Source organism: Physeter macrocephalus, chromosome 5, assembly GCF_002837175.3.
Source record: "Physeter macrocephalus isolate SW-GA chromosome 5, ASM283717v5, whole genome shotgun sequence".
NCBI classification, from domain to species: domain Eukaryota; kingdom Metazoa; phylum Chordata; class Mammalia; order Artiodactyla; family Physeteridae; genus Physeter; species Physeter macrocephalus.
In genome coordinates this window covers 87,861,157-87,883,005 of record NC_041218.1, presented here as the reverse complement: position 1 = coordinate 87,883,005, position 21,849 = coordinate 87,861,157, and the positions used below count along the sequence as shown (strand labels likewise).

At 41.3% G+C, this 21,849-nt stretch overlaps 1 protein-coding gene across 1 annotated transcript in view; it reads right to left on the bottom strand.

The window, feature by feature from the left end:
- Nucleotides 1-21,849, bottom strand: part of MAGI2 (membrane associated guanylate kinase, WW and PDZ domain containing 2) — a 1,419,801-nt gene that overhangs the window by 115,932 nt on the left and 1,282,020 nt on the right. The window contains exons 17-18 of the mRNA XM_024115935.3: nt 5,390-5,575; nt 3,374-3,530 (exon numbers count right to left, since the gene is read on the bottom strand). Coding sequence (XP_023971703.1) covers nt 3,374-3,530; nt 5,390-5,575 — 343 coding nt within the window. The remainder of the gene's footprint in view (nt 1-3,373; nt 3,531-5,389; nt 5,576-21,849) is intronic.

Below are 21,849 nucleotides of genomic sequence, written 5' to 3'. Positions count from 1 at the left end.
AATAAGATGCTTAACTAGGTAAACGCATGAATTAAACAAAAGGAATTGGACTGGGTGACATTTGTTGGTGTGTATCGGTTCCTCTTTAGAAATCGTGTGCTTGGTGGTGTAGATGTCACATTGTTTTAAGTTATAGCACAGTCACTTTATTTTCATTATCTCTGTGGCATTGGTATGGAATATCCATTATGAGCTTCGTTTCCAACCAGATGTGTCATGAGGTATAGCAGAAGAGGGTGAGATGTTAAGAGTCCCCCCAGAGCCTTAGAAACAGGGACAGTTAGAACTTGTAACAGCAGCCATCCAAGCCTGCCTCTGAGCATGCCCGTTTCATTCAACAGTGCCACATGCAGGATTTTATGTTGAAGAAGAATTCTTTAATAAGGAAAACATACTTAATTTTTAGGAGTGTTGTTAACTTTTAAGTGAATGATACACTAGTTAACTTTTAAGTGAATGAACAACTAGTTAGGGCAAGAGCTGTTACTCTGAATTTGTGAAACACTTTATTTTAAGGAGAACTCAGGATCATTGAAAACAAACAAACAGCCTCTTAAAAGTTCCTTTACTTATGAAAGGTTCGTAGGTTGTATATCAGTATAACTCTTCGTAGCTATTAATTCCACTATTAAAGAGACTTTAGAGATGATGAAACCAGATTGCTAATGGTAAATTCTAGCAGAATTTTATGGTATGAGTAAGTTCCAGAATCAAAAAATGCTGCCCATGTGGTAGGGGATCTTACGGTGGGCTTTTGCCTCATGTGGGCCTTTCAAGAACTGCTTCCAGCCTGCAGCATCCAGTGCACAAAGTCTATGAGAGAAGTCAATTTCCAATGCTTTCCACTAATCTTGCTATTTAAAAGACGTAAATAATGATTGCCTTTGCTGGGAAGGTGAGCTCTGCTATTTATACTTAGTTTCTGAATATATTACACAAGGGCTGTTTGTTGTTTTCAAAAAATGCTTCTCCTTGAACAGGGTTTGGCTTATGTTCATATTAAAATTATTTTGTTTCCTGAGCACGCACCAAAAGGATGTTACGAGACAGAGAAACGAGTAGAGGTGTGCAGAGTGTCAGGAGGAAGCCAATTCAAGAGTAAATAAGACAGGATAAAATATTCACTTCTCCTAACTCATAAGATAAAAATTTGCGAGCAGATTGTCACTTTATTTTATCCCACTTTAACATGGAAACTGGCTCAATTTGACATGTAGGTGGGCACTTCTTGTACAAATGAATTAATAGGAAATTCATACTGTGTGCTTGGCATACAAGCTGTCTTGGAGACATCTGTGGCCTGATCTAGCAAAAGGCAAAGAGTTTCTCTCTGATACCATGACCATTTTTAAATGCAGCTAGAAAAATGGTTCTAGTAGCTGTAAGATTATGGAATCTCTCCATTCATTTGGAAAAGAGCCACCTACTCACAATCAAACAGCTAAGCCAGGAAACCTCAGTGCCAGGAAAGGACCCTAGAACAGGAGTGGGCACTTTCCAGGCATTTAATATTACTGAAGCAAAAACAGCTAAGAACTCTGGGTAAATTTGTTGGTAATTTATAAAACTTTGGACCAGGTCAATCTGTTAATCCCAGAGTCAGGAAATATTTTATCCCACAGTCAGGTAAAACAAAAACAAAGACAAAAACAAACCCATCCAAAGGCTGTTGCTTCTTTGACAGGGGCCGAGTCCCCGGTTGTAACTAGTAGCCGATGGGGACAGGATAGTGGCCTTGCCCATTTGTCATTCTCCCCACTGAACTATAACACACTAGGGATGAGATTACCCACCCGCAGGCCAGAAGCAAGAGTCCAATTTCAGGAAAGTTTAACTCTGGAAAGGGAAGACGCGATCGTGGCTGGGAGGTTTAATTGACAGTGGCAGAGCCAAGAGGAAGCATCTGAAGCTGGCTCGGGGACTGCTGGAGCACTCAGGTCCTTCCTCCTAAATCTAAAGCGAATCCCGGGGAAAGCCAGTGCAATGTGTCCAAACAACACATGGTGAAAGCAAACGCATCTGGGGCTTATTACCGAGGCACCCAGGACATACTCCTCTTCTGGACTGTCAAATTCTTGCCTCTGCATCATTTACCTTATGGGGCTTAGTCTCTTCTCTTCCCTGGACTATATTAAAACCATAAACAGCTGTGGACAATAGATATTTATCTTTCTAGGAAAGCAAATGGGAGAAATCAGACTAGAACAGGGCTTCATGGAAAGAACACTTCTGGCACAGGGCAAGTATTGGCTCTGCAACATCGGGAGTGGTAAACCTAGAAAGTTCTGGGACTCAGAAACTGGGTCTCACTTCACCTTCACCAACAGGGGAGGCAGGAGATGGGTAGCAGATGTTCAGAAAACGTTAGAATCACGGAAAGGACCGCGAGGGTTTTGTTTTCAGAGATGTTCCCGTGGGTTGTTCTATTTTTCTCCTTTGAAAGGGCAAAACCAACACGGGAACATGTCTTCACCTCTTTCTTTAATGGCGCAACCTGACCCAGGCTCCCCGTTACACACACGTCTCAGCAAGAAGACAGTGTTGTTTTCTTATGGCAGCCTTTTATTCTGCAAGTTCACAGGGCCTGATCACATTCTGAAATGGAAGAATCTCATTAGACCGTGGGCAGGTGGATATAAGGTAAAATGCAGTAAAAATACTAACTTACATTCATGCTCACAAACCCTTCAACGTTTCCCACCTCCACACCGCCGTTATTCTCCGAGCCATCACGGGCGTGGCTCGGTGGACACGGCGGCCACTTCTAACTTCATTCATTCTGATCAGCCTCCAGTGTGCTCTCTACGGGGCCAACTGAGAGACCTTGAAAAGCTAATCCAAGGATGTCAGTCCTCAGCTTAAAGCCCTCCAATGACCTCTCACAACACGTAAGATAAAGATCAAAATCTTTAACAAACCTATGAGACCCTTTAGGGCCGTTCCCCACCAGCCTCTCACTGGCTTCATCTCAAACCGTGCTCCTGCCCCTCTCCCCCCGCTACACTGGCCTTATTTCCCTCCTTCGTGCTTGCATACCCCCTCCTGCCAAAGGGCCTTTGTATATGATACCGTATATTGTATATACGACTCTGTCTGGACCCTCCTTAATGTGCTCTTCAGCTAGTTAAACCCTACTCACCTGCAATGATGCATCATTTCCTCAGGAAAGCTTCTCTTACTGTGAAGGATAGACACCTGTATTTGCTCATGAAACTACGTTTATAACATACACACAATCTCAAAATCACGCAAAGGGGCACACAGTGATTTCTACGTTATGCAAATCTCTCTCCTGCCTGTGACCTGTCCTGTCCCAAACTCTCTCTCCCCCCACTTCACTACTCAGCAGCAGAAAAGCCAGAGGAGACTTTACCTGTTTTCATGTCCTTGCAGCTGAAGCGGCTGAGGAGGAGCTGGTTGGGCGACAGGACTGTTGGGGGTGGCCGGGCTGGGCTGGGCCAGGGGGCTGTGCTGCTGGGCCAGGGGGCTGTGCTTCTCTGAGCTGGGTGCCGAGGCTGGGCTGTTGAGCTCTGCGGTGGGAAACCAAAGAGGCAAATGCACTCAGGTTGGCATTTGATAAAGGGCAAACAGGTGGTCAGAGTTGCTTCCTCTGCCTCCTCACATGACCCAGGGCTTTGGTTCTTCTGGTTTCTGTTAGGCTTTAAGATAGCAGCTTAGACTTAGCAAGCTCTAAGACCGTTCCCGGAATTAGGATTCTCCCATTACTCATGAGGTTGCTGAACAAGGTTATGAACAGAATCTCTCGTCATTTTGTCAGAAGAAAAGATTACCATGAAAAACTTATTAAAACGATGAAAACTAATTCAAAGGAGTAAGCTCTAAAATATATTCTATTTGTTCCAGCATTACTTGCTGCAAGAGAAGTGTTTTAGCCACTACTTTTTGGCTGTAATGACAAGTCCTACCAGTATTCCAAAGTTTGGATAAGGAATTAACCATAAGAAAAGTAAGCGCTTTTCACAATCCTTTCTTCAGTGCCTTGTTAGTCTTATTGCCTAATAACCCTCCGTACTCCACGGTTCTCCGGAAAGAAAAAAGAACATTGGACAGAGGAAGGTTCATAAGTTGCTCTCTGTTAAAACTGCTTTTTGGTCTTTCTTGTTTAGCATCAAATTTTCGACTGAAGTTATCTCTCCGTGTTGGAATAAGAGCAGGACAGACATATTTCATACTGGGAAAAGGGAGAAGCAAGTCTTTTGTGACCAGTTTTGCTTAGAGTTAACTTCTATTGAATATTTTATACATAATGTTGTCTGCAGATAACAAGTTAAAAGTGGTCTTTTTTTTTTTTGGCTGGGTGACAAAAAAAGAAGTGATCTATTAGCATTCCTTTATAAATCACTCTCCCCTTTCTTTGCTCTCACCATAAATTTTAAAATTTCTTCTCCACTTGTATCAGGGTTTCTCAACCTTGGCACTGCGGACACTTGGGGCCAGATAATTCCTGCTGTGGTGGGCGGTCCTAGGCTCTGTAGGGTGTTTACAGAGCAGCATCCTTGTCCTCTACCCACTAGACACCAGTAGCACCCCCGGCCCAATCATGACAACCAAAAATGTCTCCAGACCTTGCCAAATGCCCCTTGGGGGCCAAAATCACCTCCACTGAGAAGCACTGTTTTATATTTAAAGTCAGGTGGCTGTTTGATGCCTGCTTGTTAGATAGTCCCCGGAGGAAAGGAGGAGACCGAGTAAACCAGAGGGGACAAAGGTGAGTGAGCCCACCCTTCTCCGTGTGGGCACTGTGGTCCACTCACCGGCGAGCTCCAGAGGCTGAATTCCCAAATGTCATTAATGAGCCAGCAGTTAGTAATGAACCCCCTGTGTCTGGAAATGGTGAACCGATGGTGAATGGGTGCTCAGAGAATTCCGTGGCCCTTAAGGCATGGCTGCAAGCCTCAGGGGGGAGTCCTTGTACAGAGAAATTCAAAAGGCTAAGTGGGAATTTAAAATTCTTATCAGATGCAACATTTCCTAAATGAGCTCTCTTTATACCACAACTTCCTCAAGCTTTTCAAAAATCGATCTGACTTTGAAGAATCCTCCAGAGCTCAACTGCTCACATGAATATTTTTTTTCCGTCAGATTTGTAACTTTATCATCTCTGTTGAATGGCTTCTGGCTTAATATAACCATAAAAACAGTACTCCCGGGACCAAAGGGAAAGACTGAATAAGCCAGTGCCTTGGGATTCACACTAGTTATCTACAACACCACACAGCTTGATCTTTGAATGAGACTGGTATTGAGTAAGCAGGATATGGGTTGCAACAGAGTGTTAATTTTTGCAAAAATGGAAAGAACAACTTCCGATGTTCTGACACCCTGACCGCAGCCAGGTGGGCTCCATGACCCCAGGGCAGGCACTCACCCTCCTGAGGAATGATGCGCAGGGTGACACTAAGGCCTGCATCCTTGATGAGCTTCACAATGTCAGCGTGAGGCATGTTGATGATAGACTGGCCGTTCACTGCTAAGATCCGGTCTCCCACTTTTAGTTTTGCACAGCGATCTGCGGGACTCCCATCAATGATGCGTCCAATTTTATGTGGCACAGCTACAAAGACATCCCCAACAGAAATAGGTATCAGGGGCATTACCGGTACATGTTTTACCTTTGAGTATCAGCCGCATAGGAAACAATGCAATATCAGAATTCTTCCTTTTGTCAGTGTGTTTGCCTCTTGAGATTACAATCATCCCTATAAAATACAGCTCTGTGCATACCACTGACACCAGAGTCTCTAAATTCACGTCCTTCGCAGTGACGGGCTAATTCCAAACACATGGACCATCATAATCACCCTAGAATTAAAAATACAGCTCTTTGGGTCTTATCCTAGACCTTGCAAATCAGAATGTTCACGTAGGAGGGGAGGACAATGGATTCTCAAGAAGCTCCTCAAGAGATTCTAATACATACAAAAAAACTGAGAACCACAGACGTAGAACACTGTGCCCAAAGAGCTCATACTCTAGGGACAACAATACAGTTCAGAAAAATATAATAAATGCTGGGAACTTAATATCTACCCTCTTCTGTTTTACTGAGAGGAGAAAACAAGAAAGGGAGAAAAATACTTAGATGGGAATTAGCCAGCTGGTGAAGAAGTTATGACCAACTTCCTACTTATCTACTAAGCTGTAGTTTAAAGTTTGATGCAGTTTTCAACTATTACCTCTTCTTTCTGATTCAATGCAAGTGGTGCCGAGATCTTGCTAATATCTGGTAGACAATGTATTTCATCAAATCTGAGATGTCATTGATGCTAAGATATACCTTTCTTTTATGGACAACAAGAAAGAAAAATAGGAAAAAAAAAAACCCACAACTCTGGCAATTAAACAATGACACTGACGTAACATGCTCTCTAATTTTTCAAATATTAAAATATGAAAAAAGCGTGTTACAATTGATGAAATACGGTCTATGTCTCTTCAAAACAATGAAAATTCATTTTCTTTTTCATTATTCATTTATATATGTGGGGAGAGCCAGGTTCTTGGGGATATAGATTTTCTAGCAGGCTGACTCGTATTCAATGTCATTGTTTGAGTTCCTACCAGGTTATCTATTCCTGGGGTTGGACATCAATCAATAGTGCACAGTGTCCCTATAAGTGCCCTCAAGAAGCTGACCATATAGAAAGCTGTTTCCTTCCCTTTTTTCCTTCAAGACAGGAGCCCCAGTGGGGAAATCGCCTGTCAATGACTTGTTGCTCTCCCTGTGGAAGTCAGGGATTGATTTCATCTGCATAAAGAGGCAAAGACGCACTCCACCATTCATTATGCTCCAGGGATGTCTGTCCCTTAAACTCTCAATCTTGTGTATGTGTTACAGTGAAAGGCAGAACATCAGCTAATGGCCATGGTAAGGAAGGACAATCAGAGACTTCATGAACCAATACCTTGATCATATTTCTGTTGTGAAAGGTTACAGGTAGCATATGAAAATATTGGCTGAGCCTGCATCTCTGAAGTGAAATTCATCATGTTGCAAGCTCAAACACAGTTTTATTTACCACAAGCACGGATGGCTTTAGTTAAGAACACCTTACTTAAAGCATACTAATGATCATCTGACAGTCTTAGGACAATATATTGCTCAAGTAGAAATGTAATAAGAACTCATTCATTTCCTAACTGCATGACATGATATGGGTGTCACAAGCTGTTTGGCCTTCACCCGTAATTAGAGTGAACTTTTGTTCCTGTTTTTGCCCCCTTTCATGTTCAAGAGTGTCCTGGGACAGTCAATAAATGATATGACCTCCTGGGTCATAATGTGTACGTATATTGTTACCTATCCCGACCTTTGAACAACTACATGACCTCTCTGAGTTTCTGTATTTCAACAGTAAAAATAATAATATAGTTGACCTCGCAGGATGGTCCTGAGAAGTAAATGAGTTATCATCCATAAAGTGACTAGAACAGTGCTTGGCATTAAGAATTGCTAAGTATTAACTTTTCGTTCATTCTTTTTATTACGATTATTTTTAAGTGTCTCCGATATCTCTGTTGACGTGTGTGTGTTTGTCCATAGGCACCAACTCGAATTCTGTCTGCATGGGGTAAACCTGTAACAGTTAAAACAGCTTCATTTGGGAAAGAGAGATATGTTTTGTGGAAACTACAGACACTAGATGAGGTCAAGAATCCTGTTTGCTTTTCTCAGGTTTCACAAAAAAGGTGTTGCAGGTCTCTGTAGGAAAACACCAACCCATAAGTAAGAGTTTATTATCCAAGGGGAAATCAGCATAATACAGATCTCTTCTGTATATGAGGCATCATCCACATTGAGCCTTATACACACACACACAATATTATAACTACATTAAAATAAATACAATTTGATCTTTAACAAACCATATGAGATACCTGATAGCATTATCATTGCACGTCTACAGTGGAGGAAACTGAGGCAGGAAACAGTCTGCAATTTGCCCAAGGTCACATAGGCTGCCCAGGGTTTAGAATCCCAGACTGTCAGAGTCCACAGCCTTTGCTCTTAAGCAGAGCTCCGTGCTGCCTCTCTCGCCCTCACATCTCCTCCCTCCACTCGGGGGCTCCCTGAGTGCCCAGTGCTTTCATCTGGTGAGTGCAGGCTGCCGCTAAGGAAGGAATCGTAAATGCTTCACCAGTGGCCCTGATTCAAGGGAGAGAGAAAGGCAGGAGCTTTGCCTGAAGTGGTTTCTTTGTGGCTGCTGTCTTTTGACAGGCAAGGCCTGAGGAGAAGGGGAGGGGAGAAGAGGGCAGCGAGGAGAGGAGAGGAGAGAACAGGAAAACTGGACAGCTCCTCAGATGCCATTTAGCGAGGACTTCACATCTCAGTGTCGCTCCTTTGAAGTAATTTCCTTGGGTATTAGAAACACTTACATTTGAAATGAAATTAAAAAATACATTTCAAAACACATGCAAATGACATATGGATGATTTGCTCTTTTGAATTATTCACGCTTCTGCTCCCCTCCATTACTGTGTATCATTTATAATTTACTGGGCATGAAACTCCAAACGTTTCAAAACAAGATTTCATACACACACACACACACACACACACACACACACACACACACACTAAGCTAAACTAAGCTAAGCTAAGCTAAGCTAAGCTATTATTTGTTAGTATCCAGGGACTGTATTAGGAACTTATTTTAACTCCTTACAGCTACAATGTGAAATAGCTGTAAAAACTTAATAAGCATGAGCTAAGCTAAGCTAAACTAAGCTAAGCTAAGCTAAGCTAAGCTATTATTTGTTAGTATCCAGGGACTGTATTAGGAACTTATTTTAACTCCTTACAGCTACAATGTGAAATAGCTGTAAAAACTTAATAAGCATGTTCATTTAACTGTTGAGAAAAAAAGAAATGTCAAAACAAAAAACAAAAAAAAACAAAACAAAACAACAAAGAAATGTCAAAGCCTGGATTCAAACCCACACCTGTGGCTTCAAATCTCGGGGTTACTTCCTTCTTTTTTTACTATGTGGCAGGTTGAAAGCAATTTGAATTATGAGGAGTGAAGGACTAACTGATGAGACTGAGCTTAGGAAGCATGCTGCTTGAGATTTCAAGATGAAAGTTTCATTCTAAATACAATTATTTGCATATAGTGATAATGCTTAGTTTCAAGGCCATTTTCACTTTATTAGGGTAGGTAGCATAAAAATTAAAATAAATCAATAAAAACCAAGATAAAAGAATGAAAACTAAAACAAATTCTATGGCAGACCCATGGAATGATGGAGTGGCTTACATAATATCTGAATGAGTACACAATGTAGAAATGTACATCCAGTCATTGAAGTGCTTGAAATGGTTTTATTCAAATTGTTTTCTATTGGCATTTACTTTAACAGACACAGTATTTGAAACTCTTGGCAGCTGAAGACAGCCTCACCTTCCTTTACCAGCATTTCCCCTACATGTGTAAGTACATCAAATGCTGCTGTACAACAAATCACTGACAAGGGGTGTGCTCAGAGAAGTTTCTCTCCGAAAACAAGACGCAGCTCCGTTTGCTCAGTCCTGAGGTCTACAGAGCTTATGACCTAAGTGCTCTCCGTGCATTGCTAATGGAATTCCAGAGCATGGAGGAGGCCCTGACCTTGGTTTCTATTATTGGGATGAATGGTACTCATTAATGCTCTGAGAATTGATGACTAAGGTAACGCCGGAGCACAGTCCATGTAGACAGCATGCCTTCCAGACGTCATCTGTCGGGCAGCAACATAAATCAAGTCTCTGGATCAGGCTTCTTGACACAGTGTGCTTAGGATATGCAGATATTTGGGAAAAGTTGCAATGTCATGCGGCTTTGGACATACTGACATTTGGGAAGGAGACAATGTATTACCAGTTAGAAATTTCCCTTTAATTGCAAATCACATAAGTTCTGGAAAAAGAAACCCATCTTTTTTTTTTCTTTATTCATGTCTGGGTAAAACACTACTGTGCACTTACACTGCAATATGTTGTATATTTTCCTGTAGATAAATTGACTCTTTCGGCACTGGCCAACACAGAACACTTGATTTAGTAGGAATATTCAGACATAATCAGTTGGACCAGATGCTCTCTAAGTTAGTTCTAAAGGCCTGGATTCTTTGGGTCATTAGCCACAACCACTACAGGAAGCAACGATCCTCCCTTTTGGCTGTTGGTTTCTCTTCTGGGACAATTTATGGTCTATCCAGGCTCCTTCAGCCATTGGCCAACCAATGAGCTCTTGTGTTCTACCTTGGGTCAGTTCCCATAAAGAAGGTGGGAGGGTTTTTTTTTTTTTCCTTTGGTGTTTTCTTCCTGAAGTTTTTGGTGATGGATTATTCATGAAATTTTTAGCTGCACCACCCTGGTGGAAGGGAGTAGTGGATCTCCCTCCCACCTTTCCCCCCATATTTCCTTGTTGTCTTATATGTATTTCATTTCAGAGAAGAAAGAGTCTGTGACTCACATTTACATTTAATTATCTCCTTGTTAACAGATCCCACAAAGTGGAGTTGTATATGGAGGAAAGCATTAGATGGGGAAAGTGAATTCTGCATCAATCATGTCAAACTTACAAGCGAGAAGTTTCTGAAGTGAACATGACAAAAATAAATACTTCAAAGGCAATCAGTAGCATAAACTGTCATTAGCTCACAATTCCATTAATTTGTGAAGGTTAAACAACATGTCATTAGCTTAAAGAGGCAAGAGAAGTTAGTTTGGGTTTAGAATCTATGACCTGGCATGAAAAGACATTTTTTTTTTTTAATTGGATGATTCCAGTTGGTTTTCTTAAAATACTCTGTGAAGATTATTTACTGCCTAGTTTTAAAACTGTGGGTTGGGGCAGGAGAATCAATTATTCTATCAACATCACATTGCTGCAGAGCATTTTCTGAGTAACAGACACAATGCTAGGTGCAGGGGGGAAGACAATAATAAAATAAATACATGGTATTTGCCCTCAAGAAACTCCCAGTCCAGTTGTGGAGATGAGGGATAATCCTACAAAATATTTAAACTAAAACACAAATGGCAAATCTGTGGTAGAGGTAACATACAATAAGAGTAGAAAGGTGGGGTGAACTATTGAGTCCCGGTGTGGACTCAGAGAGTGGTAAGAAAAAGGAAGGTCACTCTGGGGAAGAGAGAGCATAGTACCCCTAGGCTAAGTCGCAGCTCCCTTAGTGAAAAACTCACAGCGGTAAAGGGGGTGCTATCAGATCCACAGAGGGAGATGCATGGAGAGGATGCTTTGTAGACAGCCTTCCTCCAACCCATCATTATGCTTCCCTGAGATCCCAGATGTGATGCCTTTGCCCAGCTCCTCTAGATATATAAGAAAAACAGAAGAGTAATTGTCACAGGGTGTTTCTGCCTAATAAATGATGATGAATCCTGATTTTTTTTTTCTTTTTTTGCCTTCAGAAACTCGAGTCTAGTATTTTTTTTTAACAAATTTATTTGTTTATTTATTTATTTATTTTTGGCTGCGTTGGTTCTTCGTTGCTGCGCACAGGCTTTCTCTAGTTATGGCGAGAGGGGGCTACTCTTTGTTGCGGTGCACGGGCTTCTCACTGTGGTGGCTTCTCTTGTTGCGGAGCACGGGCTCTAGGCGCGCGGGCCCAGTAGTTGTGGCTCGCGGGTTCTAGAGCGCAGGCTCAGTAGTTGTGGCGCACGGGCTTAGCTGCTCCGCGGCATGTGGGATCTTCCCGGACCAGGGCTCGAACCTGTGTCCCCTGCATTGGCAGGCGGACTCTTAACCACTGCACCACCAGGAAAGTCTGTGAGTCTAGTATTAATCTTGCTTATTTTCCATCTTTTTCGTTCCTAGAAGTCCCGAATGAGAGTGTTCTATGGTGACATTTAGCTAGATGGTGTCCCTTCCTGGACTGTGACACAGTCACAGTATATATATATACATATATATATATCACTCCATTGCTTTTACTGTCTGCAGTGTAAGACGTAAAGGAGAATATGGTAGTGTTACCAAGAAAAATTATCACAAAGGGTCGCGGGCGAAGGAGCAAAAACAATTTCTTTCTCCAGGGGTGGTTGCATGCACATGACTAGAAGTAAGGTAGTCCAAATAATTTCTGCTATTTCTATTCTTAAAGATCCTTGACTCTTCACATGTTGATTCAAGAGGCCTAAAAATTACCTTAATTCTCTTATTCCATTGTGAAAATATTCTTATAAGTCGATCATTACTGAGTATCTACAAAGCAAATATCCTTCTTTATCTTACTTTAAATAGATTTTAATGTATGCTACCACATTTCAAGGAGTTTGTGTATTCTTTGCATATGATTTACTTCCCTCATAATCTGACAAAATGTCTAGACATGAGAGTGGCAGGAACTAATGAAACTTCAGAATAGTCACGCTACTCAAATCTATAGGTGCCAGAAGGGTATGCATGCGGGTATGTCGAGCCGGAGAGGAAGAGAATGGAAAAGCAGTTCCATTTCTAGATATTTAAGCCTTTATCTTCTGTAGAGATATATCTCATTTTATTGTATATCCTAAGAAGTTACCTTTTACATATATATATATCACTCCATTGCTTTTACTGTCTGCAGTGTAAGACGTAAAGGAGAATATGGTAGTGTTACCAAGAAAAATTATCACAAAGGGTCGCGGGCGAAGGAGCAAAAACAATTTCTTTCTCCAGGGGTGGTTGCATGCACATGACTAGAAGTAAGGTAGTCCAAATAATTTCTGCTATTTCTATTCTTAAAGATCCTTGACTCTTCACATGTTGATTCAAGAGGCCTAAAAATTACCTTAATTCTCTTATTCCATTGTGAAAATATTCTTATAAGTCGATCATTACTGAGTATCTACAAAGCAAATATCCTTCTTTATCTTACTTTAAATAGATTTTAATGTATGCTACCACATTTCAAGGAGTTTGTGTATTCTTTGCATATGATTTACTTCCCTCATAATCTGACAAAATGTCTAGACATGAGAGTGGCAGGAACTAATGAAACTTCAGAATAGTCACGCTACTCAAATCTATAGGTGCCAGAAGGGTATGCATGCGGGTATGTCGAGCCGGAGAGGAAGAGAATGGAAAAGCAGTTCCATTTCTAGATATTTAAGCCTTTATCTTCTGTAGAGATATATCTCATTTTATTGTATATCCTAAGAAGTTACCTTTTACTTTGCTAATTTCTAGGTAGCTGGGACATTCTGTTTTGGTCTGAAAGTTGCTAGAGAAAATTTGTCCCTCTAAGTCAAATATCAACTCTAGTCAACGTTTTTTGCATTTCCCTCCAAAGACCCTGAAAAGGATATATATTTCCATCACTTAGTTAAATCAGCAACCCATGATTTTCCAGTCATGGAGTAGAAGGTGAAATTCTGTGTCACTCAACTTGAATAATTTTAGCGAGTAAAACTGTATGGCTTTTAGTAAGTTTTGCTTACAAACAACCAAAGAGCAAGATGACTCACAATCATTGTGTCTGATTGTATCATTCCCCTGCCCCCCTCCCCCAGCCCCGCTTCTACAATATGCTATCTCTATATTCTTAATTTTATCCCCCAAAGCTGTTCAAGTCATCTATGCAATTGAGCCTTCTGGAGACCTCCCTCCCAGAGGTGGGTCAGCTGCCCTCAAGTCTGCTCTTAGTGTTAGTCCAGGGAATTCTTATTGTTCTCCAAGGTGGAATGCACAGTCTGTAAAGCCTGAGCCTTTTTTTGATTCACTCTTTCATTTTTCTAAAGCACATCCTACAGTATCTTCCTAAGAAACCATGCATGGGAGAAAGCAATTGTTCAGTATTTAATGTTTAAAAAATCATTCTTCCTTCTTCATTTGATAGAATTCTAGCTTAGAATTCTAGCTTGTATGAAGTTCGAGATTGAAAAAATCATTTTTCCTCAGAAATTTGCTGGCATTGTTCTATTGTCGTCTAGCATCCAGTGTTGCTAATGAGAGGTCTGAACTCCTCAGGATTCTTTTTCCTTGCATATATTTATTTTTCCGTTTCCTTTCAGAAATGTTTAAGTTTGTCCCTGTACTTTTTTGTGTTCTAAAGTTTTGCAATGATGGATTTCGGTGTGGTTCTTTTCAGTATGGAGACATTTCTTTTAGTTTTGGTTTGGGGAACTTTTATTATACTATATTTTTGCCATCTCTTTCTGAAACTCTGCCCTCTCTGAAACTCTTATTAGTTAGATATTGGCTTCCTGGATTGATCTGTTAATTTTCTTATCACCTCTCTCAAACTTTGTTTCTTTTTGTTCTACTTCATGTGAGATTTCCTTTACCTTTCAATCCTTCTGTTGAATTTTAAATTTTAGTCAAGATATTCTCAATTTCTAAGAATTCTTTCTTTAATCATATTTTTTATAGCATTCTATGTTTATTTTATGATGGTAATATCCTCTATCTCTCTATGTATTGTCGACTTAAAAGAAATGCACAATGTGAGAGTTGCTAGTTAAGTTCTATTTGGGGCAAAATGAGGACTAAAGCCCGGGAGACAGCACCCCAGATAGCTCTGAGAAACTGCTCCAAAGAGGCAGGGGGGAAAGGTCAGTATATATGTGATTTTGGTGAAGGGGGTGCTAGTCTCGTGCAGGTTACTGCTAGTCACGAGGAGCAGACATCACCATGAAGGATTTTAGTGCTTTTATAGACATGAGGAGATGCAAGAATTGGGCTCATAATATACTTCCCTGAAAATATCTAACTATCTGAAGACCTGTTCTGCCAGTTTTTCGCAGAGCACACAGGGTGCCTCATTTCTGCTCTCCACCCTGAACTCCTTTCAGGGGGCATTGAAAGTCAGCAGCTGTAGCAGCACATGATTTAATCCTTGTAGAGGTGGATGGCAAGTGCCAATGGTAAATGCCAATTTGTAGCTGACAGTATATAAGTGAGCAATCTTTGAAGCTTTCTTTTGTTCCATTTCTTCTAGTATTCTTTCATTATTGTTTGCTTGTTTTTGTTTTAAAAATACAAATTTCATGCCTGGTGGTCATGGTTGTTGTGTTCCATTCTCCCCCAAGTTTTTAAAGTTCTGAGCTGCTGTGAGTTTCTAAAAAAAAAAAAAAATGAGCAGATCTGGGCTATCCATTTCTCTTTTTGGCTTCCTTTGCCCTACAAAATGAGTTGCCACTTTTTTGTCTTGAAAATAGCTTCCCCACTCATGCTTATTCCTTTCTTCTTCATTTACTACCATTTTATTGGTTTCTAAGAAATGGGAAGAGATAACACATGTTAATGAGATCACTAATTAGAAACTGAAAATATCTTTTGTAAATTTAAGTCAGTTGTTGCAATCAATATGTTGGTATACCAGTTAAAGATTTGGAAACTGTTTGGAAAAAAAAATTTTGTCGATAATTTATGTACCCAAACTTTAAAAGTCCTGTTATCTCCTGTAGCCCTGACAGATAAAATAGAAAAGACAACTGATTTCTCTTTTTTTTTTTTAAACATCTTTATCGGCGTATAATTACTTTACAACGGTGGTTAGTTTCTGCTGTATAACAAAGTGAATCAGCTATACATATGCATATATCCCCATATCTCCTCCCTCTTGCAAAACAACTGATTTCTTTCAAGAGTTCAGAAAACGTCATAAAATTACATTTCATCAAGCCCAGGTACTGGGTTTAAAATGTTCAATGAAACCACACTTTCTTTCCTCTGTATCTCTCGACCGCCTTTGAGACTTCACACCCATCAATGTACTTGGCTTTCAGTAATTTCTCAGCAGGCCCGGTAGAAATGGTTGATAGTTACAAGCAGGTGTTTCTGACAAGTCATGTTTCTCATTTTTATAGATACAGTGTATTCTATCTCTGCCATCTCCTTTTTTCCTTTTATAGCTTCTGAAATTGTGTTTGTGAAAAGTCACTTGGCTATCTTCACACAGTTTCCCTGTTACAATAGGTAAATGTCAAAAGCCATCAGGTGCAATATCAGCTTTTTCATTGTATTCCCCTAAGCCCTCGGGTAGATAATAACTTCTTGCAATATTTTCTTAATGTAAACAGAATCAGATACTAACCCAGGCAAATGATCCCTCCTGAGCCAGCTGTCCTTTTCAATATGTTATCCAGAAGATTACATGAATATTTATTGGCTGCTCAGTTTCCCACAGAAGCCAAAGTTCCACTAACAGGGTATATCATGTTTTAACTTGAAATAATGTAATTTTGCATGACTGAATAAAACTAAATATGAATAGGCCCTCAAGCAAAGTGTTCAGGAGCTAGAAGATCTTGGTCATATATTAATTTTGAAAACAACTTGCAGTGTGACCTCTGAGTGACCAAATAAATCACGTCAGAGTTTCCTTATTTGAAACGTGAGACCATCACTGCATACGGTTTTTCTTTCTTATCCTTATCTTTCTTACCCAAATATTACACATTTTAACGTCATACGAATTTCTGGTTACACGTATTTCTCTAACCCCTTGTACTTTAAAGCATAGTTACTATGTGTGTTTTCATTTTTACTGAGCAGACATATGTCTACATAGTAACTTCACTTGAGATCATCATCATAAAATGATTTTTCTTACTCTACTATGAGAAATGAATGAGAAATGTAAAAATAAAGCCTGAAGAACTTCAAAATGTGTTTCTCTGTCCACAGTGAAATACCAATTACATTCTAGAGGGAAGAGACCAAAAGTGAAAAAGCAGATATAAGGACGGCAGAAGAGCACATGAAAAGATCCTCAATTATCATTAGTCTTTAGGGAAGAAAAGTAACTTGAAACGACTACATACCTATTGGAACGGCTAAAATTTAAAAAACAACAACAAAGCCTGAAAACAAGTACTGGTGAGGCTGTGGATCATCCGGAGCCCTCATCCAGGGAAATACAAAATGGAACAGCCACGCTGGAAAGTGGTGCCACAGGAACCAACAACTCTACCCCTAGATATTTACCCACGTGAAGTGAAAACGTATTTTCACACAAAAACCTACGTGAAGAGGTTCATAGGTGCTTCATTCAGCATCACCCAAAACAGGAAACAACCAGAATATCCTTCACCTGGGAATGGATAAGCAGACTCTGCGACATTCACACAATGGAATGCTATTCAGCAATTTAAAAGGAACCGATACTGACACATGAAGCAACCTGGATGCGTTATGCTAAGTGGCTACATACTGTGTGATTCTACTTATATGGGAAAAGGCAAAACTACAGAACAGAGAACAAATCCATGGTTGCCGGGCTGAGAGGAGGCAGAGGGCTTGACCTCCTTGTGGTAGTAGTTACAAAACCAAACACATTTGTCAAAACTCACAGACTATAGACTAAAAAGGGTAACATTTACTATCTATAATTAAACCTTAAAAATGGGAGAAAAGTGAAAAATCAGGGAGAGATAAAGGTTTGGGGTGGAAATAAATAGAGATAAGTTAAATGAACTAATGTCGAGTAGGCAGGAGAAAGGAGGTGGGAGGGGAGAGTGGAGGAGGAGGAGGAGGAAATGCTGCCTCGTCTGCGTTTAAAAGGTGAACAGGACTTTTCCAGGTGGGCAAGGGTGGGGAAGGCATCGCAGTCACAGGGGATGTGACTTACAGAGGCACAGATCTGTGGGTCTGCACTGTGGGTACAGGGGTGCAATGAGCAAAAACAGTGAGGCCTGGGATGCAGTTGACAGGGACAGATCGTGAAAAGCCTTACTGGCTGTGGCAGGGGGCTTGGAATTCATTTGAAGGCCAAATAAGTAGTCACTAACGGATTAGGCAGGAAGCAGTATCATCAGACTTGTTGTTTTAGAAAGAGTACCATGGGTGGCGGTGTGAAGGGTGACTGAAGGGAACGAGGGTGGAAAGAAAGCCTTGAGGCAGGGAGGGCACTTAAGGCCACTGCAATGCTCCAGAGCTGTCCAGTCCAACATGGCAGTTACTAGCCACTCACGGCTATTTAGATCAACTGAAATGAAAGACAATTAAAAATCTAGTTCCTCAGCCACAGTAGCCTCGTTTCCAGGGCTCCATAACCACACATGGCCAGGGGCTACGGTACTGTTTAGGAGGGTGGAAAGAAAGCCTTGAGGCAGGGAGGGCACTTAAAGGCCACTGCAATGCTCCAGAGCTGTCCAGTCCAACATGGCAGTTACTAGCCACCCACGGCTATTTAGATCAACTGAAATGAAAGACAATTAAAAATCTAGTTCCTCAGCCACAGTAGCCTCGTTTCCAGGGCTCCATAACCACACATGGCCAGGGGCTACGGTACTGTTTAGTGCAGAACAGAACATCGCCATCATTGCAGAAAGCTCTTCTGCACAGTGCTAATCTAGAACCTCTACTAAGCCTTGGCAGTGGCAGTCGGGCGGGCCTGATATATTCCAGTTGTTTATCTGGAAAACATGTTTGGGTAATAGCTAGTTTTAGTCTCTCAAGAATGAAAGATATAGCTGTGTATAGACTCAGCTAGGATATGAACTTAGCTATTGGGAGGCCTACTTTAAAGCTTGTGAGCAGGTACATTGATTGGAGCTGAAAGCCATGCCTGTCCGCCTTCTCTTAGCCCCTTAGCGCCAGGGAGCATCACTATCAGTGGCTAACTTGAGGCTACCAACTGGATGTCTGTGTCCTCTCCAAATTCATATGTTGAAACCTAATCCTCAGAGTGAAGGTTATTTGGAGGTGGGGCCCTGGGAGGGGATTAGGTCATGAAAGTGGAGTCCTCATGAACGGGATTAGTGTCCTTATGAAAGGAACCCCACCGATATCCCTTGTCCCTTCCACCACATGAGGGGTGAGGGCACAGTGAGAAGACGGGCCGTCTATGAAGCTGGCCCTCACCTGGCGCTGAATCTGTCAGCGCCTTGATCTTGGACTTCCCAGCCTCCAAAACTGTGAGAAATAAACTTCTGTACACTGGTGTTTACAAGCCACCAATCTGGTGGCTGTTACAGAAGGCTGAACGGACTAAGACGCTTGGCAACCAATACAATAAAGGTGTTATTGTATTTGAATTTTGTCAAATGCCTACAGGAAAGTAAGCTATTTTTCATCTTGCTGTTCATCTAGCAAGTCTGAAAAACATTTGAATGAAGACTTCTAAGTGGAACTATTTTTCTATCTCATGTTATTTCAACTGTTCTCTGCCAGAACACCTTTTAAACTATGTACCCTTGCTTACTGGAAGACTCTCCTCTATGATAAATCCATAAATATATATCTATATTATGAACAGTCTTGAACAGAAGGTTTTGGGCACCTCACCCTTGAGAAAGCAGATGGGTTCATCAGGTGCCCAACATCTGGGCATGTCTGTGGAGCAAACCATTGCCTGGCTTAGAGAAATAAGATCTGGAAGAGATCAGACTGGAAAATGAATATGCCAGTAGCAGGCCCCACTATTAATTACTTTGCTTTGGCACAGTATACATGTTAGGAATGCCTAGTGATCATCACCCAGAGGGGGCTGACTGATTAATCTTTAGAAATAATTCTAACCAAAGACTGGCAGTGGTTTGTTGGGGAAAAAAATCCAGCTTAAATTTCAAAACGATTGGTGGCCGAGTGAACAAAGAGAGCTTTTACCGGGATTTGGTCTGGCAGGAAGGAGTTGGGTAGAGGTACCCCCTGAGTCCTTGGTGAAAGCTGGGGTACAAAAAGAAATGCCATTCACCCCAGTCCAAGTGGGAAAAATATTCCCTCAGAGCACTCTTTCGACATAGCTGGAAAATGGTGATAAATAACAGTACTATGTTCACGTAACAACATGCTTTTAAAATAGACGTCTACATGGAATCGGCTTTTCTTATGTGGTTGATTGTTGGAGAAAAGAAGAAAAATAAAATCACAGAGAATTTAATCCAACACGAGGCCCTGAATAGACTGTAAAGAAAATGTGTCTTTTGCAAAAGTGAACTGCAGGCTCAGGATTTGTTTGAACCCCATGGGAGGGTGATGGGCATTTTCCACTGGTAGTGGGGGACCATGTACACAAAGTCTGGGCTCTTCTTGCAGCTGCCATCTCCCTGTACCATCTAGTGGATAACAAGGGGCTGCAGGACATAAGCCCAGAGGAAACAGCTACTGATACCAACCAACAAGCTTTAAGACAACCAAATAGTTGAAGCTAAGAAGGCATCCGCACATCCACCTTCTGTCACTGCCTGGAGAGTCTTTGAACATAATAATAATAATACCCTCCTGAAAAATGATTTCCAGGGGAGAAAGCTTATGATTTATGAGCTCCATTCAAATACGAAAGATGGTCTGGAATTAAAAAAAAAACAAAAAACAACACCGTGAGCATTCACAGATTTTTTTGATAGGTTGCATCGCTCTTCTTCTTGAGAATAACTAAGAATGATGGTATGTCTCTGTGGACTTGTTTTTTACAAGTTGATGATCTTTAAATTTGTTGGTGCTAAGAGAGTAAAATGCTTACATCGTCTTTCCATTTGTTAACAGATGCGTGGATGTGCGGATATCAGAGTACTCAGAGTTTATGCAAAACCTTGTGTTGTTGTTGTTTGCTTGTCTGCTTACTGGTAAGACCTAGGTAGCCAGGTTTTAATTTGGGAACCAACCCAGTCATGCTCAGGACTGAAATAAAAAATGGAATTTAATCAATAGGTCCTAGTTATCTGGTTTTAGCTGGGTATGATCCTATAAAGAAGAAATGCGAATTAGAACTTGTTCACTGGGAACAGATAGGGGTTACTTTGTTAATGAGGATTGTGAAATGAATAAATAATCTGAAGTCACCCTTTTTCCTAAGGAGCTTGGGCTGCCATCCAAACCTTCCTGCTTAGGATGATATGATTATCGCTGAGGTGATGTTCATACAGACGGATGGCCATTCCAGGATGAGGTGAGTTGGAGAGCATACTGAGGCCGGCAGCCTGGCCCTTCGGGGGACAAGGGTTTTGCAACCCAGATGCTCACGACTAGAGGGCTTCCCAGAGGCACCGAGATGGCTCACTGGGGCCTGATTTCTTAGAGGCCTCTCTCATCTAAGAGTTCACCCCTGAGCTGGTACAGAATCACCTACTCAGGCTGAGAACAACTGATGTGAAATCTGGATTCTGGGACATTGTGTTACAGTTCCACTTTCTTGTAGTGCAATTTCTCATGCTGCACGAGGACCAGCTTGCAAACATTTCCTCCCCTGAGTTCTTTGATCATTCTCAGAGATATGTCTTGCTGCCTCTAAGGGATGGAACAGCTAGGTTTAGGTGTGTAGGAAGTGAGACCAGAGAACATTCACACTTTTACTTGGATGAGGACAGTGCTGATCACTATATGAGGATCTAGTCCCATCCCACCAACATAAATTATGTGACAAATCCTTAAAAAGTATGCTATTGGGAACTATGAGGGATTCAAAGAAATGTCATAATTTCTCGCCCTTAAGGAACTTACAAGTTGTTTAGGGGTAGCAAAACATAAACCTATAAAAGTAAAATGACAACGATAGTAATAAGACATGATAAGAGAAAGGAAATAACAGAACAGTCAACAATCAAGGGGTTGGGGCTTCCCTGGTGGCGCAGTGGTTGAGAATCCGCCTGCCAATGCGGGGGACACAGGTTCAAGCCCTGGTCTGGGAGGATCCCACATGCCACGGAGCAACTAAGCCTGTGCACCACAACTACTGAGCCTGTGCTCTAGAGCCCGTGAGCCACAACTACTGAGCCCATGTGCCACAACTATGGAAGCCCACGCACCTACAGCCCGTGCTCCACAACGAGAGAAGCCACTGCGATGAGAAGCCCGTGCACTGCAACGAACAGTAGCCCCCACTCCCCACACCTAGAGAAAGCCCGCATGCAGCAATGAACACCCAACACAGCCAAAAATAAATTAAAAAAAAAAAAAA